The 15,336-nt window shown below is 40.1% G+C and overlaps 1 protein-coding gene across 2 annotated transcripts in view; it reads right to left on the bottom strand.

Moving 5' to 3' along the window:
* trpc7b (transient receptor potential cation channel, subfamily C, member 7b) overlaps positions 1–14,265 on the bottom strand; it is a 48,550-nt gene extending 34,285 nt beyond the window's left edge. For both annotated transcript variants that reach the window (XM_088294415.1, XM_088294416.1), the window contains exons 1-3: positions 13,636–14,265; positions 7,105–7,867; positions 2,428–2,610 (exon numbers count right to left, since the gene is read on the bottom strand). In XM_088294415.1, the coding sequence (XP_088150541.1) occupies positions 2,428–2,610; positions 7,105–7,867; positions 13,636–14,120 (1,431 nt within the window). In that variant the 5' untranslated portion in view covers positions 14,121–14,265. The remainder of the gene's footprint in view (positions 1–2,427; positions 2,611–7,104; positions 7,868–13,635) is intronic.
* Between the last annotated feature and the right edge of the window lie 1,071 nt (positions 14,266–15,336).

Raw genomic sequence — 15,336 nt, 5'->3', positions numbered from 1 at the left:
TGAGATAACAGTTGACAGCTGCTGACATGTAATCAAACGTTTTATTGATTTTATGTTGCAGCGTCATTTGAGTGTGGCATGATGAAAAAGAAAAAAAAAAAGATCAGTGGATCCGGCATTTCACTAGTCAGCCATCATTTTAATTCCGAGTGGTTATCAAGTGATTACAGTATTGCGACATTAGGTTTTCAAATGCTTTTAGTAATAGTATTACATTGCAACAAGTTAACCAGTATAATATAGTAAAATTTGTATGTCTCATTATAAATTTTAAAAGGTGGCTTAAAACCTTGCTTATATCGCACAGGTTAAGGCACACAGTTCTGGCCCAGATTAGCTGTAGTAATACAAAATATTACAAATAAAATATTAAAAATATTCTCACGGGTGTTTATATATATTGATCAAATGCCACATGAATAAAACACTTTAATAAAACTTCCAGTCCTTCATCTATTAGTTTGCCTTGTCATTTTCACAGCGCGTGAATCTGCACTAATTTAGATCTGCCGATACACGAAAAGATACAGACACACAATCCACTGCCCATTCAGCAGATTGATTTATACGCATTGAACCAAAACAATTCCCATTCCGAATCCAGCAACACGCATCACACACAATCATGCACCACCTGGTTTCCATGGCAATCAGCCTCCTCCCTCTGTGTTTGTCTCCTGTGCAATTATCTCCAGAGTATTGGTTATGCTTGCTTGCAGAGAATTAAGGCCAGCATAAACAGTCTGGCCGATATATGCATGTGACACAAACGTGCACATATAAACAAGAGACAAACAGAGAGGAGATTTGGCAAAGGAAATGGGAATTGTGACAGTTTGTCTGGCACAGAGTCCAGTTTTGCCTCTGTAATACAAACTCCTGAGACCTTGTACATGATAAAACTGTCCTGCAGAAATAAAAAAAGGGAGGGACTTTGAGCCGCTTCCCAACATGCCGTGACCAAAAGGAGGTCTGAAATAAACGTGGCAGCAGTCTAAAAGGTCATCTAAAGGTCACTCAGCTGCCCACTGACCTCTAGCATTTATCACCAAAAGAAATGCCTTGAAAATCATTTCTGGCTAACAATGCACTCAGAATTACACTGAGTCATACAGGCAAACTCACAAACTTGCCCATACACACCAAAAGCAAAAAAATAAATAAATAAATGATTCAGAATTCCACCTTAATTCAGGCCTGATTATCCAGATGAAGAAAACCACCAGCATGCTTTACTGTTGATATGGTGTTCTTTTGGTGATGAGCACTTTTGTGTTTGAAGCAAATGTACCTTTGCGAATGATGGCAATAAAAGTAACCTTTGTGTCATTGGACCATAATACATCTTTTAACATGTTTGGGAGATTTCTTTGTGGTCAACAAAAAACTACTGGAGGTCAATTTCAAGAGTCTTTTGAAGAAGGACGTTCATTTTCAGGAATAAAAACATAGATGGACTAAGTCAAATCCATAAAAATATTTTACGAGCACAATGGCTCTGCCTCCGAGAGAAGTCGAAGTCAAATGCCAAGGAGTCCGACTCTATACGAGAAAACAAATGTGGTCTCGACTACTACAGCCCTGGTTTGATCAAGCCTTGACTGATTGACGCGCACATAGCTGCCACCTTGGGTGTGTGTCGTTCCAAGTTCATTATAACTCATTGAATTCTCCAGCAATTTTGACACAAATTGTGTTGATACAAACATTGCTGGTGTCCAGCCAAAACCTCTTAAGTCACACTTTGGTTAATTTCATATTTTTTCAGAAATGTACTCTATTAGTCAGTCCACACGTATGGGTGTTATTTTTACACGTTATTGAGCAATGCGTGTGATTGGGCGTGTGTGTGTGTGCAAATTGCACATAAAAGAAAAATATAAAGAAGGTTGATCAGTTGAGAAAACGTCTACAAATCGTTAAGAAGGCACGACTTATTCCTGCAATAAAGTGAAAACAGGGAATTAGCCCTCAAGTCCAGAGACCCCAGGCAGCTAGCAGACTAAATTCTGTCTGGAGCGTCAACTAGGAACATCTGTGGGAAAATGCTTGATTTGACAGGCTATGTAAAAGAGGTTTTAGAAAAGTGTTTCCAATATTTTGGTTTCCTAACTTATGACAAGAGTGAAATATTAATGAACATCCCTCAGTCTGTAATTAAAGTAATATCTCTCCAACGGACCAGTATTATTTTCATGAAGGCTTCATTTTTAATAAAGCTCTCATTCATAAATCTCACGGGATTTTGTCATAAACTAACAGGGGGGGGCAGACGTGTGATATATTGAGGACTACATTTCCTGTTCCATTTGATATTACAAGTTGGCACTTGTACACTTGTTTTATAGTTGAATAATCCATCTTAAACAAAATACCAATGGTTGTCTGAAATCTTTACAGTTTTGGAATAGTATTCAAGCAGTTTACCTTCTTCACTTCATACTTGATAGCCAGCTTGACACGGCTGAGGCAAGGTCGGTTGTACGGGCTCGGCGGGCACAAGTCCACATCGCCGTTCACAATGGCCTCCACTTCTTCGGTGTCCCGACAGAGGTCCAAAACTCCCACTACAAAGTCTTTACACTGCATGGACAGCTTACGGTAGTCATTCTGAAGCGTGGGCAGAAGACAGTAAAGGGTCAGACAACAAGGTTGATATGTTCTAACCATCCTTGTGCCTTCTAAATGGCCGCGATGACCGCCGTCTTTTTTGCATCTGTTTTTTCAGTGTTAAACGCTAACCAATCATGGATCCACTCAGCGCCTCTAAAGCACAATTTAATATTGAGTATTTACTGCATGTTTTATGTTACACTTTATCACAAAGTTACACAAAAATTGGTTTAGAAGTATTGACTTTTTGATTCTAATCAGCCTTGTTATGAGCGGCACTGCCATCAAACAAATTAAACAGATTGCCTCACCTTGAACAGCATCGTTTAAATGTCCATCGAGCTTCTCTGTCTAATCTGAATGTAAATGTTAGCTGGGGTTATACTGCAATTTGATTCATTCACTATCCCTTATGAAATACAGTCTGGCTTGACATTCTAAAAGTAAACAACCTGAATGTTTTCATAGCATTGTTTGTAATAATATAAAATGTAATAGCAATCAAAACAAATAATGTATTAGGGTAAATCATAATAAGAGATGAACACACACTTGAAAATTACATAGTAACAACAAATTGAAAAAAATTGTACGTTTTCAATACAGAACACTTCATTACATATTCAAATCAACATAACACCTGAAAAAGTCCACACTCGCCTACAAGCAAAGAAAGGCCTTGTGCTGTATATCATGTTTGTATAATGACCTGAACCGTATTCAAGAGCACAACGCTGCTTCGCAGTCTAAAATAAGGGCCAGTATATGCTTGGTCTTTGAAGACTCAAAGAAACGCATCACATGATTCCTTAAATCTATAGCAATCATGATTTGTTACAAGTGAGCAAGAAAAGAAATACCTCAGGGTAAACCAAGTGTCTGCAAAAGAATACCAATGATGCTTGCACTGTGAGAACCACATCAGGTTATTGCACGTACGTATGACATTACACTCACGACTCAGGGTCTGTGGTTGGTGCTGAGGGGAGTGGGGGTTGAGATAAAGCCGTTGGAATGATGTTGTGAGAATGAAAATGGAGCCAAGTGTGTGAAGTCGAGGGAAATCGGTTCCAGTTGAGTGACTCAAAAATAAAGTGAAATAATGCAAGATGTGTGAAGATGGGTGAAAAAAGGATCCTTTCTGTTCTTTTTCTAAAAAGGTTAACACTACTCATCGCACATTCATTCTTCTGCATCATGTCACAGAGAAACCCCTCAAGTTGGACAGAATCAGTTTTGGCATGCTGGCCAACCTCCAACATGGTCAGGGAATGGTTCCGGTATTCTATTGCGAATCTAGACTAGTATAAAGACAGTCCATTTCTGTTCTGTTCTATTTCCTTCCACTCCTCTTTTTCAATTTGTGTCACCTTAGCCATATTGAACTAAGCAGCCAGGACACAGGTACACCATCACCATCCGGATCTACGGCCATGATAATTCTATGGCAACAGACACATGATCAATATCAACATAAAATACATGTAATAAAAAAAAAAAAACACATTGCAATAAATGCACATAACACACCCAATGAGAATACATTCCAGCGTTTTAAGCGAGCAGGACGCAGCCAACCACCGCGCCATGCCAAGCCATAGCAATGCAGTACAATACACAATGTGTTTTTACAAAAACTCTCTAACCATATATAATTTTAAATGGACCTGAGAGTGAAATAGCAAAGCTCGTGGTAAAAATCTATATGAGTATGTCCCAATACACACACTAGTGATTTCATGTATTGTCATAGTGTCTCAGAAGGTAAAAAAAATTCGGTGTACTGAAACAAAAGAAAAAAAAAAACGTGTGACAGCGTAAGAAAAAAATAGTTGTTATTCATGTTTGGAATGTTTAGATAGTTATTTATTCAAAGGCCATGCTATATTTCTCTATAGTATACAGTATAAGAGTGAGTGGTCTTGGCAACATTTTTGTTTCATGTTGCAGCTGTTTTGACAAACTCAACTTTATTCTGGTTTTTATGTTTACAAAATACGTTTCACATATTTTGCAACAATCAGTGCTGGGCATTTGACCCTTTTTTTGTCGCCTGCCTTCTGGCTGCAATCTCAGTACCGTTCCGGCCTAGACACTCCGGCCTTATTCATAAAAATTGTCTGCCCCCAAGCACATAAAAAAAACAAACAAACAAAAAAAAAACATCCCTGCATGGCGGTGCCACAGGAGAGATGCTAACAGCAGAGGTTTACTTAAATGACTTAAACATCATTAGATTGACTAGTTTGTTCACTTGACTTTTCTATAGTTGTGTTGGCCTCTCATTAAAGGGTTAACATTATGTTTTAAAACAAAATTACCTCAAATCAGCCTCTATTCACCAAGTCCTAATTTTGAATATATAAATAGAAAACGTTCAATGATTATCAATCAACTGATGTGAAATATTAATAACGTGATATACAGTACTATTCTTTTCCAGTATATTACCCAGCCCTTGTTGAAAAACATTTTGACACTATATCTCCATATATACATAGTTGTCAGTCTTTGTACAATATTTCAGCAGTTGGTTTTAAACATACATAATGCATTTAAAAACAAATCACCAAATTCACTTTACCGGCTCTTTGAGCTGAATAACTTCTCCTTCATTTGCCCCTCATACTGACTCTCCAAATGATTGAGAGGTTGAGAGACCGCTTGTGTCCATGGGCTCTTATGAGAAATTGATGTGCTGTCGTGAAAAGCGTGTTGTTTGGAGATAAATATTCGGCTGCCAGGGAAGTCCTGATACTTGTTTTCATAACTGCTCTTCATCCCCCTGTGCTGTGACAGCTTGTGTATGTGTGTGTTCTTTTCGCTTGTCATTGTGCACATAGGATTAAACCGTCCGTTTTGCATGGGCAAATGTCACATAAAACATCATAACTCCATGCATTTAATCAACATGTTGACAATGAGAACGAGTCTGAATCATATGATTAATAACAACCATGTCAAAAGTCAGAAAAGGACGCTATTTCTGAGTGATGTAATGAAGTGTCAGACGCAACATTTTCTAAAGGTTGTTTGTTTGTTTTCTCAGTCAGAACACACACGTTTGAGTGAGGACAGCACGCAGGAGCCCACGCACACCCTGCTTTCATCATTTGACTGGTTTCCATCACAATGTTGATGGGCAAGTCTCGGAGGCGGAGAGCAACCTTTGTGCACAGAGCTGTTCAACTCCCAAACTTCAGTGCCGCCCTGCCCGCCCTTCAGATACATAGCAATGAGCCACTTATCACACACTGAGTCCACATTTTGGATATTGTAACAGCGAGCTGATGACTGAGAAAAGATTTGGAGAAAAAGTGTGAGCAATAGAATACAGGTTGGTGATAATGAAATGGTAATGAGACAGATGAGTGCCAACACAACTGTGTTCCCTCAGGTGCGCCCTTCTCATTAACTTGTCTGGAGACAGGGAGCACAGTGAGTGGAGAGGCTGGATGACAAACAAGATTGGGCAGACGGAAGAGTGGATGAATGAGGTGACGGACAAATTAAAGGAGGAAAAAACACACATGGGCACATAAGAGATGAGACGATTCATTGGCAAAATTTAAATTGCTATCAGATCATTGTTATCTGATGTGATGATTTAGACTGTAAATACAATGTAAAGTGTAATCAAGTGGAACTTCACAATGTGAACAAACGTACTGGCCATTAGATCCACTGGAGGTGAAAATGGAAAAACAGATGGAGTCGGCCTCGTCTTTACTGCTTTGATGGCTTTCACTCATCTGGGAATTCCTTTGTGGGCCTTGAATCGTGCACTGTGCACAAAGTCATAATGGAACAGAAAGTCACCAGACTTAAGAGCAGGGACGGGCAACTTAAATGATGCAAGGGGGCACAATATTACATCAGTGATACTGGGACACATAGAGGGGGATCCAAACACTTTGAAACTAGATGTATTACAAAAATGCCATTTAAACATGCAAAGAATACATTTGAGTCCGCGAGTAGTGAACATGCATTGGGAAAAAGGGGCTGAGCGGGGGAAGGGAGGGAGTTCTTCAGAAAACCTTTATCTACCTTTAGATAAGCCAAACTGCGGGTCCACTGCAATAAACAAAACATGTTTACAATTTTCCCTCCCCCAAAAATTTGGAAATATATTATTGAAAAAAGCATTTGTGTTGGGGAATTCATCGAGGAGCCACTCGGACTCTGGGCCGCAGGCCGCAAATTGCATAACGCTGCTTGAGAGAATGCAATTACACAACATGGACAAATTATATCCCCCCAACATCTGCTAAAACAAGTCACACTGAAATTTAATTTTATTGTGTAAAAAAAGCAAACAAAGGGCGGTTAAAGAATGATAGAAACAACAGTAAATGACTGACCACAGAGAGGAAACGCTTTAACACAAGCTAGGTAGCAAAGTTAAGGTCACGGTGATATAATGTGATATTATATTGAATATAAATTAATATGGATACGCAGACAAACAATGAAGTGGCTGTAACTTACCTTGAACTCTGTCTCGATGTTGGCCAGTCTGGCCAACTCGTTGCTGAGCTCCAAAGCGGTCAACACCGGATCTTCGCTGCTGAGTGACAGGTAAGCCGCACTGGCCAGGCCCTTGTATGCATTCATCCTTGAGCGTGAATGACTGAAGGAGTCTTTTTTCTGATTTTCCACACACTCTAAGCACTTGCAGAAGTAGTCATGAGGCCTCTCGATGCGAGCCCCTTTGGTCAAGAGAATATGGACTATCTCGTACTCCTGGCAGTGTGCAGCCAGGATGATGGGCGTGACATCATGCGAGAAACGTGTTCCGTCCTCATCGTAAGCGTAGAAATCGTCATCACGCATCTCCTGTTCAAGGGGGCTCAAAGCCAGGCGGAGTCCACCCCCAAAGGCATTGTGGCCGAGGATGGCTTCAACGATGCGAACGTAACCCTTGGAAATCGCCAGAAGGAGGCCGTCTCCGATCCGAGCCAAGCCGTCCTTCTTCAGGAGCAGTTCAGTTACCTCGAGGTGCTCATTTCCTACTGCCAGCTGCAATGCATTCTGCCCCATGTAGTCCACGCAATTAAAGTTGAGGGTTTTGGAGTCTTCCAGCATTTTACGCACGACAGGAATATTCCCATACTCGGCCGCATCTAAAAAACGCTCCTCTTCTGCTGTGAGAGCCGAACCACGCTCATTGAACATGTAGGCTGGGCCGCGGACTGCCTGGCGACGCCCCTTCTCCCTCAGCGTGGTGTGCCGCCGATGCATAGCCTCCACCCTGAGATGACATGATGAAGAACAATTTAGGCAATGCGGCTAAAAATAGCAAGGTAATAAAGCAAGGAAGCAAGACGAAAAGCCAGTATCATTAAATGCACCACACTTGAAGCTTTAAAAGGGTATCCAGTAATTACCAACTCCTAAATTAATGTACTTTATTGGCAGGGATTGGTCAAATTTAATTAACAGTGTTTAACACCCAAGAAAGCATTCACCATGCATGGGCCTGATGAGCCACAAACAGGGTCATAGTTGATCAAAAGGTCATTTCAGGTCAATGGCTATGAGGGAGCGATGAAGCTATCGGCTTAATTGTCTCTGGCATGCATCCATTTTCAATGCTGCTCACCCTGTTCAGGGTCACGGCTGAGCTGAAGCCCATCGGAACCGCCTTTTGGACAAAAGGTGGACTACACCTTGAATTGGTCGCCATGCAGTCAGTCGCAGTATCTCTGGCATTTCAAGCACTTTTATACTTCGTACTCATACAAAGCGATCATTTCAGTCACTGTCACTGAGACATTGACATTAAAATATACAGCACTGGGAGATGTTTTTATTGAATAAAAATAAATAAACCCCCCCCCCCCCCCACACACACTATTTTCAGTTGTATAGAACAGGTTAAACTCGGTTTATGTTCAGGTTTGCCATTCAAAGTGGGCCTTTTATGCGCACCGAAAAGTCCTTTTCGTGAGGGAAAATCACTCTTTGTCTGCTGTGGCCAAACACTTTGACCTAGATAGAGACAACGTTTTTGATGTTACACAGGAGGCTTATAAAGAATAGGAGTCCAGTCTTGAGACTTTCATTTTTCAAGATGATATTTGGACCAACTTCCAAATCGACACAAGAATGTGACCGCAGCGAGTATACACGGGGAAAAAAATGAAAAATGTTCAAAGCATCGTGGTACAAACGTGCCATGCCATTCCTGCTTTGAAATAACTGTGCAAAAAGCGGGGGCAGTCACCCGCTACAAGTAGGTAATGAACTCCATAGTATGATAGAAAGGAATTGGGAACGATGGACACAGTGTAGTATGTGCAAGGTACAAACGAGGCAAGCTTGTTATCCTATTAATCACATTGTAAGGTTAGTTTAATGCATATTTTCTAGCAGATTTCTATAATGGTCACTTGCGTTCGTTCATCTGCTCGTTTTCTGCTTTTCTTAAAGGAGGTAAAGGTGATCAAAGTCAGAATGAAAAATTGCTCTCTAATTTTCATGAATGAACGTAAACTGCAACAAGAGGAGGAACATGTTGTAGTTTTTGGTTCTTTGGGGATTTTCAAACAATGTGGTAGTGCGACGATGATGAGCTTATTGTATAAGTGTACGTTTGAGAGTTTGGTTCTTCGTTACACATCTGGGAGAGCACTTTGACTTACTTCCCACATTACCACAATTATTGTATTCTGCAGTGACACTCAACATACAGCTGCAGACAAGAGAATAAGAATGGAAAGAATTGCCCTTGTCTCTTTCCCATCCCCAATTGTTCGCATCCTTTCCATCCTTTCATTTCTCTTTCCTCATCTATTTGACTGTTTGTGAATCAAATCAAATTTGAATCACAAAGAGTCACTCAGATGGTTTTGACAGTTTTGTGTGTGTGTGTGTGTGTTGCAAATTACATTAAAAATATGGTGTTGACAGAAATTGTGCCTTCTCACCACAGTGGGATCAGCAGTTTCAAGCAACCCGAGTGATATATTGTAAATAACATCCTCGAGATCTCACAAGTTTTCAGCACTATCAATGTTCCATGACATTATAATTCATCCCTCTGGAATACTGACAGTGAATTGAAAGTCTGTGTTTGTTTGTTTGCTAGAGATTGAACTATTGATGATTATACTCCTCAAGGGAGGATGCTTTTATCTTCATTTAGTTCCACTTGGAAACATTATGAATCATCATCAGTACGTACATCTTAGCCGATGATTAAGAGTAAAAACGCACAGAGGTCTCAAATCCAAGCCCAGAAAGTAAAAACTCGGCCACAGTTTTGCTTTTCCTTAGGCGCTTCTAATCAACTGGCAGGTAAACAAGCTCTCCTAAACCTTGGAATTATTTTACAGTATTATTTGAATGTTTCAGTTAGGTCTTAATGAAAACTAAGATTGCCCCAGCACCTTTTGGAAAATGTGATGTTCTACCTCAGCATGTCAGACAGTGGAACTGGTTAGAGCAGGCATCCTATCTTCCGAATGAGGTTGGATTTGCAAAGCGAGGCGTTTCATGAGTCCTTTTAACGACGACATGTTCCTTCTGCCTCCATGTCATGGACAGTGTTAGATTGATTTTACACACTGCAGGCTGGCCACTTCCTGCTGGTTTGGTTCCAGGTGCTATCTCAAGAGAAATACTAAAATAGCCACACAAAGCCGATGATGACTTGTTCAAATTTTCATGAGTACAACCTCCAAGAAATGCGTTCTTATGTATGCATGCAATTTTGGTTGAAACGAATACATTACTGAGAATTTCAGCAATGGTGTGAGGTTCCGTCCTGCCTCAGTGGTAAACTGAATAACATTAAACAAAACACAGATTTCGACAAAACTCTGTGGAGGATTGGACCATGAGCCACACAATTTATTTGACCATGTGGTCATCCTTGTATGATTTTCCCAGTGAATAACTAATAAATACAAGGGATTAAAAAAAGTCTACACGTACCTTACAACCTGTACAACTCAATTTGTTTTTTATGTTTTTGAAAGACAAGTTTAAATGAACAACTGCAGTAATTTAATTGCAGAAGTGTACAGATTAACTTTTAGATGTGTTCATAGTTAATCAATCAGATCTAACGGGAGTTCACCTGTTATTGAAAGCTTTTCCAGGCCTTTTTTTTTTTGCTTTCTATTAGAAGCCGAAATGTTTTCTGCAAACATGATTGTTATTGTAAACTGTTCATATTACCAATATGTGTGTGCTTGGTTTTGTTATGGTTGAAGCGTTTGGCCTTAATTCTGAAAGCTTGGAACTGGTGCCATAGACAAGGTGAAAGGAATTCTGAAAAGTAGCTACCAATATTTACACAAAAAACATTTTGCTTCTGCTAAAAATTAAAAAAGAAATAAACAAGTAAAAAAAAAAAAAAAAAAGAGTCCGAAAAAGGCTACTAGAACATCCCAACTTTATTTGGGGTTAAACAGAGACACATTAAAGGGTGGCAGGTGTGTGCTGACTCAATTTTGCTCGTTTGAATGTGATTGGTTAATTCTGAACACCGCCACATCCCAGTCATGACCAGGTGTGTATAACCATATCATTTCAGTTCACTTTGACTTCCACCCCGGAAGGGATTTTAATTTTTCAATTGAGTTGTACATATAATATCTTACACTAATGGTGTGAAAATAATTATGAAAAACCTGACAGTTGAACAAGGATTGTGTCGACTTTTTATACCCACTGTAAGTAGAACAGCAATAAAACTGAAATGTAAAGCGGCGGAAGGTATGAATAAAAATCTGCAATTTAGTGCTTAGAATCATTCTAGTTACGCTTGGTTCCAATTAACAAAGGAAAAATGTGAGGCCATTTCAATCAAATTGTTTTAACATGAAAAGGATGCATGGTTTTGAAAATATGGATTTTCCTTCTGCTTTACTATACACCAGATGACAATCAAGTAATTTCCACTTTATTAAAACAACTGAAAAGAAGAGCCAATTTGCATTCAACTTAAAAAAAGATAGAGGTGCAATCAGGTTTGAAATCATATTTTTGAGGATAGACTGTCGACAGAGGTGCCCAGCACACTTGCATACAGAAACGCCTCATTTTAAGGATCAAAGCAATGTTGCTCATCATGTTTCACCCGTAATGAGAAACAGACATGTTCATCACACAGCCTACTCATTTTGAGCGACCCCAGCTCCTTTTCAAACTGAACCCTGTTGTATCAAAGCTGCAGAAAACGGGAAGATCAAAGAGCCAGCAGTGTGATCTGCCACTCTCAATATCTGATTGTCCTCCCTGAGTCGCCTGGGCAGCATGAACACCATTAAAGAGTCACCATTCATTTCCCATTTGTCTCAGCTGGTGGACGCTTCCTGCGGATCATGGATACGCTGCCCTCAGTTTAGAGTTGATTTCCACAGAGCAGGCAGGGGTTTCAGAATATAGTAGGAGACACAATTTCTGTTGATGTGCTGTTTGAACATTCATGCTATGGAATCAATCAAGAGGTTGGGTGGGTAAATACGCGGATGACTTAAAGGCTTGAGTGGATAAAAAGTAAAAGGTAAAGACAGAAATTCAATTGAACCCATGCAGACTGCACTTCTTCACGTGTATTCTGCACAAAACGTAAATGTATCGCATCACGTGGTCATACTAGGAAAGAGGAGGAAAGCTCATGGAATGAACAAAATATTTGAAAGACATAACCCAGCAAATAAAAAGCAGCAAAGAGGTGCACTTAACAGAGACTCATCCTGTTCAAAAAGGGTCAAGCCGTACAGCAGGTTGGATGAGTACTTTTGATTCAAGAAGCGCCACTCCATTGATGAAATTACTGGTGTACAGAACCCTCAATGGAGCAGTGGAGATCTTTATTGCTTTACTTCTACCTCTTAAAGCTCCTCATGGAAGAGTTTATTAAATTGTTGCGATAGCATTTATACAGAAATAAAACATGCAATTTCAGGCCGAAGCATAACGTACACCTTTAACAATCTACATTTTTTACTGACACGCTGGGGGAAGTCAAGTTTGTTGTTGTTGTTGTCAGTCATGATTGATTTGTGTTGTACATTTTGCGTAGCTAATAAGATTTTTCAGCGAGGTATTATTACAGTATCAAAAAATGTTGATCAATGGAGTTGGTGGTGCAATAATGGTGTAAAACAGCACTCGGTTGTTTCTGTTCTGCTCCCCTCGCTATATGAGACGATAGATAGATCACTTCTTGTTAAAACCCCATGCTTTTATTTATTTATTATTTTATAGCTAATTTTGTTTGGCATCAGTTAGCATAGCACCTAACACATGCAGCTCGCTGTATACTCTTGAGCAAAAAGTCCAACTAGTATTGATTGGTTCAGTTATTAATGTAAATAGATTACAATGGACTCATCACAATTTGCTGGTGATAGGGACCAAGCCCGTTCGCAAAAAACGAAAAGCCGCAAATCATTAATGATCCCCTAAAGTGATTGTTATTGCTTAATTTAATAACTTAAACCATAAGTATACCACACATTATTGGAAGAGGATCATAGCATTTCAACTGCTCACAAATATACTTTAGATGGTGTTTTGGTGAATTATGAATTTGCAAAGGCAAAACCGTGAATATGCAGGGTCCACTGTACTACTAAAAGTGAAAATTAGAATTTGAATAAAAAGTAACTTTCTCTTTTTTTTATTTAGCTGAAAATATTTGTTGTACAGCATATGTTTTTCAGGTTCCTGTGAATTAGGGTTGTGCAAAACACAGAAATGGTGTGATGACAAATAAAATATTTCATAAAAAGTGTTCCGTTGGTGGTTGAGCTGAATGAATGAAATTATATATCATAATTGATCAAATGTTCTTCAAATGTTAACACAAATATTATTAAATTATCCCTTTAATAACAATGGTTGCTCAATGTCCATCCAATTCTGGAATGAGCTCACGTCGTGCCAACGAATTGTCCACTAAGTAACGACTTGTTCACTAATAAGTGTACAACAGTAATCTTTTGTTGGATATTGTAATTCTAAAATCAAAACAACAAATAAAAGTGAATCACAAAAACTCACGATTGCCGGGAGTCGGAGTTCAGCTCGGTGTTCATGTGCTCATTGGCGTGATGGTTCCCGCAGTCCGGGGGCTCCGGGACTCGTTGAGATCTCTGTCCGCGGTGCTGAAGGTTCCCGTCGTTCCCGGGGCTGTGTCCTTTCCATGGGGGCAGCGAATCGTCATAGTGCTCGCACACCACGTCGAGGTGCGCGTACTGGAGCGCAGAGTCCCCGGTGCGGTTGCGGAACTTTGTCGGCGTGAGGTGAGCGAAGTCCTCGGGGTCTCGCTTCTCCGGGGACGAGTGTAGACAGTCCGGTGAAGCCAGGTAAGGCGGATCGGTGTCTTCCAAGAGCGGAGAGGTCGAAGAGAAGAGATCCAGGGGCCGCCGACAGGAAGGTGATCCTCGGGGGAGACACAAAGGCGGAGAAGGAGACTCGGAGTGACGCTCTTTTTCACCACCATCGCTTTCCTCCCCGTCGTCAGACATTGGCAGAGTTGTTGACATGGAAATACTTTATTTCCCCCCCTCCGAAAAAGACAAAAAAATCGTCGCTCATGTGACGGTCATTGCGCACAATGCGCAGCGTTTGTTAAAGTTTCATCCCGACAAGTTTCATCCAAGATGCGCGGTAACCTGGAGTCCAGCTCTCTTAACGTTAATGTGCACGCGCGCTACAGCTAGAGCGCGCGCTCGAGGCGCCAGCCCTTTCTAAAATGGAAGACATCATCAAAAGTGACATCTGCGGTCATTAATTGATTACGCTCAGGTGGAGGGAGAGTAAAATTTAAACAAAGAGCGATTCAATGCAATTTTCAATTCCAGACCTCAGTTCTGTGATTTTTTTTTAATTTAATAATGTCTATGATGTCATTATCAACATTGCATTTGTGTTATCCCTGTTTGAATATCATAAACTCTTTGCATTAAACCCAAAGTGACGCAGTGACGAAACACACCCTGGATTATAGCGGTTTACCTTATTCCGTTTTGGCAAACTATCACAAACTTTATGTAAAGTCTCGAATAAGCAGCCTAGTATGAGCTTTTTAAAGATAATTTCCCCCCCTAAAGAAACACAAAAAATGCCATGACCATTATTGTGTTTTGAGGAGCAGTCTGGAGTTTATTCATTCTAAAATGTTGCTTCAATTGTCAGACAAACTTGGAAGATGTTCTGACTTAAAACATTTTAAAACAGAGCAAAATATTGAAGCAAGATTTAATTAATGAAGGTGTTTAAAGATCTGCTTCAAACATTTGGTCAGAAAATAGCCCGCTCTTTTCAAACCAAGCAAACTGAGATTATAATGCCAAATACGTCACTCTGTTTGGCTCATTGGCTTGTAAATTAGATTCTGTCAGTGCCCCACCAACCGTGAAACTGCAGCCATGATGTCACTGACACATTCACATATATACCCTCACTTGCACAAAGTGTGTGTTTGTGGCTTAGACAAGCTGGGCCTCAGTTAGTGTGACTAAATGACCCACTGAATAAACACTTATCCAGCTGTCCACATTGAGAGATCTTGCCTCTGCATGTCGATAAAAAGATGTGGCACAGTCCTGCAGTGATGAAGCCCTGAAGCAGTGTAAACATTACATTTTGTTGGTTGAACTGCTGGATAGTTTCCTCGAATAGGCCACTAAGGCTGTGACTTCTGATGAGAGCAAATAATCATATTTGATATATTTCCGATCTCCCTTTGCTCGACAAACA

Source organism: Idiotropiscis lumnitzeri, chromosome 4 (assembly GCF_059441095.1).
Source record: "Idiotropiscis lumnitzeri isolate Australia: NSW breed Sydney's pygmy pipehorse chromosome 4, RoL_Ilum_1.0, whole genome shotgun sequence".
Lineage (NCBI taxonomy): Eukaryota > Metazoa > Chordata > Actinopteri > Syngnathiformes > Syngnathidae > Idiotropiscis > Idiotropiscis lumnitzeri.
The sequence above is the reverse complement of the archived record's forward strand: the minus strand, read 5'-3'. Positions and strand labels throughout refer to the sequence as shown.